The 3,767-nt window shown below is 44.0% G+C and overlaps 1 protein-coding gene across 1 annotated transcript in view; it reads right to left on the reverse strand.

The window, feature by feature from the left end:
* Positions 1–3,767, reverse strand: part of LOC119357440 (uncharacterized acetyltransferase At3g50280-like) — a 58,056-nt gene that overhangs the window by 52,195 nt on the left and 2,094 nt on the right. Inside the window, exons 3-4 of the mRNA XM_037624392.1 lie at positions 3,119–3,146; positions 2,950–3,010 (exon numbers count right to left, since the gene is read on the reverse strand). Coding sequence (XP_037480289.1) covers positions 2,950–3,010; positions 3,119–3,146 — 89 coding nt within the window. The remainder of the gene's footprint in view (positions 1–2,949; positions 3,011–3,118; positions 3,147–3,767) is intronic.

Below are 3,767 nucleotides of genomic sequence, written 5' to 3' on the forward strand. Positions count from 1 at the left end.
TACTCCGGTTTTATCCGAAACTTCCCCGAACACTTCCGGTGTCCGAATATAGTCGTCCAATATATCAATCTTTATGTCTCGACCATTTCGAAACTCCTCGTCATGTTCGTGATCATATTCGGGACTCCGAACTAACTTCGGTACATCGAAACTAATAAACTCATAATATAACTATCATCGAAACCTTAAGCGTGTGGACCCTACGGGTTCGAGAACAATGTAGACATGACCGAGACACGTCTCCGGTCAATAACCAATAGCGGAACCTGGATGCTCATATTGGCTCCCACATATTCTACGAAGATCTTTTATCGGTCAGACCGCATAACAACATACGTTGTTCCCTTTGTCATCGGTATGTTACTTGCCCGAGATTCGATCGTCGGTATCTCAATACCTAGTTCAATCTCGTTGCCGGCAAGTATCTTTACTCATTCCGTAATACATCATCTTGCAACTAACTCATTAGTTGCATTGCTTGCAAGGCTTAGGTGATGTGCATTACCGAGAGGGCCCAGAGATACCTCTTCGACAATCAGAGTGACAAATCCTAATCTCGAAATACGCCAACCCAACATGTACCTTTGGAGACACCTGTAGAGCACCTTTATAATCACCCAGTTACGTTGTGACGTTTGGTAGCACACAAAGTGTTCCTCCGGCAAACGGGAGTTGCATAATCTCATAGTCATAGGGACATGTATATGTCATGAAGAAAGCAATAGCAACATACTAAACAATCGGGTGCTAAGCTAATGGAATGGGTCATGTCAATCACATCATTCTCCTAATAATGTGATCCCGTTAATCAAATGACAACACATGTCTATGGTTAGGAAACATAACCATCTTTGATTAATGAGCTAGTCAAGTAGAGGCATACTATTGACGTTTAGTTTGTCTATGTATTCACACAAGTATTATGTTTCCGGATAATACAATTCTAGCATGAATAATAAACATTTACCATGATATAAGGAAATAAAATAATAACATTATTATTGCCTCTAGGGCATATTTCCTTCAGTTCGGAGTCCCGGATGAGATCCCGGACGTCACGAGGAGTTCCGGAATGGTCCGGAGGTAAAGATTTATATATGAAAAGTCATCATACGGTCACCGGAATAATTCGGGGGGTTACCGGTATTGTACCGGGACCACCGAAGGGGTTCCGGGGGTCCATCGGGAGGGTCCACCTGCCCCAGAGGGCCCTATGGGTTGTGTGTGGAGAGGGACCAGCCCCTTAGTGGGCTGGGCGCCTCCCCCCCTAGGACCCATGCGCCTAGGGTTTGGGGGAACCCTAAAGGGGGCGCCCCCCTTGTCTTGGGGGCAAGGCAACCCCCCTGGCCGCCGCCCCCTCCTCAGATTGGATCTGAAGGGGCCGGCCCCCCTCTCTCTTGCCCCTATATATATGTGGGGGGTGGGAGGGCAGCCGCACCCAAGTTCTGGCGCAGCCCTCCCCCTATCCCAAGTCCTCCTTTTCTCCCGCGGTGCTTGGCGAAGCCCTGCAGGATTGCCATGCTCCTTCTTCACCACCACGCCGTCGTGCTGCTGCTGGACGGAGTCTTCCCCAATCTCTCCTTCTCCCCTTGCTGGATCAAGGCATGGGAGACGTCACCGGGCTGCACGTGTGTTGAACGCGGAGGCGCCGTTGTTCGGCGCTTAGATCGAAATCAACCGCGATCTGAATCGCAGCGAGTAGGACTCCTTCATCCGCGTTCTTGCAACGCTTCCGCTTAGCGATCTACAAGGGTATGTAGATGCACTCCCCTTCCCCTCGTTGCAAGATTACTCCATAGATTGATCTTGGTGATGCGTAGAAAATTTAAAATTTCTAATACGATCCCCAACAAAAGTGTTCCTCCGGTAAACGGGAGTTGCATAATTTCATAGTCATAGGAACATGTATAAGTTATGAAGAAAAGCAATAGCAACAAACTAAACGATCAAGTGCTAAGCTAATGGAATGGGTCAAGTCAATCAGACCATTCTCCTAATGATGTGATCCCGTTAATCAAATGACAACTCATGTCTATGGCTAGGAAACATAACCATCTTCGATTAACGAGCTAGTCAAGTAGAGGCATACTAGTGACACTCTGTTTGTCTATGTATTCACACATGTATTATGTTTCCGGTTAATACAATTATAGCATGAATAATAAACATTTATCATGATATAAGGAAATAAATAATAACTTTATTATTGCCTCTAGGGCATATTTCCTTCAAGAACTATTTAACTCAAGTGCAAAATATTAGTATAACATACACACAAAAAGGAATATGTCTATATCATAATGAAAATTGTTCATTTTTTGTTGGTCATGTGCTATATTTTCTGAGAAGAAGAAAATTTGCTTTTATTTTTCTGCTCGACCCGCTAGCGCCCGTCACCAAAGTACAAGCACTTAGACTTGGACTTTTCTGCCGTGTGTGACACAAACTCCGTAGTTTTCTCCACTATATTAGTCAGAGATTGACAGTCTTTGTAAACGCTCCTAATATTTATGTTATTTCTTGTGTGGGAGCATGGAGAATTTTGAAAAGTTTGTTGATGTCATCATGCGGGGTGATGGGTGACGGAGGAGGTGGAGGCAATCTTGAACCATTGGGTTAGTGAAGTGGCCTTTCTTTGTCTCCCATCACAACACACGGGCATTTGCGCTACACAGAAAAGATCTTGATGAGATGTTTTTACAGATTTGATTCACTAAATTTAAAAACACATCGTATTTTCTTCCCTTGCAACGCACATATGTGTGAGTAACGGAGTAACGTCTACAACTGGGAGGAGTCTGGATGGAGACTGTATCTGAATGGCTGATCAACGCGCTGCCAAACTCCTTCGACGCACTGGTGCACCGTGCACCGACCACCGCGAATCAGTCTTCGGATCAGTCCTTGGGAGACTGGGCCAGCATATCGTCTTGAGATTGGCGAAGTCACCATAAGCGCCTCGTAGTCAATGAAAATGTCTTCTCCCATTAAACGTGAATCGCCGGATATCCTGAAATAAATCCAGGATAATGCGAGCACCAAGACTTGAACCCTAGTGAACTGGGAATACCAATGTTCTCCTAACAATCTAATCACAGTAAGTTCGCTCATGAACTACTTTATATCTGAATTGTTGACGTCAAAAACTAAGATACAAACTCAAGAGCAAAATATTACGTATAACACATGCAAAAAAAACTATGCCTAAATCACAATAAGAAGTGTTCATTTTTTTGTTGGTCATGTGTTATACTTTTCCGAGAAGAAAACAATTTTTTTGCTTTTCTTTTTTTGCTCGACCCGCTAGTGCCCGTCATCAAAGTACAAGCAGTCAAGACTTGGAGTTCCTGCTGTGTGTGACACAAACTCCGCAATTTTCTTCATTATATTAGCTAGAGATGGACGATCTTTTTAAGCGCTCCTAATATTTATGTTGTTTCTTATGTGGGAGCATGGATGATTTCAAGGAGTTTGTTAACGTCGTCATGTCTGGTGATGGGCAATGGAGGAGGTGGAGGAGGGGGTCTTGAGCCATTGGATCAGTGAAGTGGGGGTTTTTGACTCCCGCCACACACGAACATTTGTACCACATGGAAAAGATCTTGATGAGATGTTTTCTCATATTTGGTTTACTTAAATTTAAAAACACATCATATTTTCTCCCGTTACAAGGTACAGGCAATATGTGTGAGTAACGCCTGCAACTTGGACGACCCTGGACGGAGACATGAGGACAAATTTTGGAACATATTATCCACTTTTCAATT

The sequence above is a fragment of the Triticum dicoccoides genome, chromosome 2A (genome assembly GCF_002162155.2).
Source record: "Triticum dicoccoides isolate Atlit2015 ecotype Zavitan chromosome 2A, WEW_v2.0, whole genome shotgun sequence".
In the NCBI taxonomy this organism is placed as follows: domain Eukaryota; kingdom Viridiplantae; phylum Streptophyta; class Magnoliopsida; order Poales; family Poaceae; genus Triticum; species Triticum dicoccoides.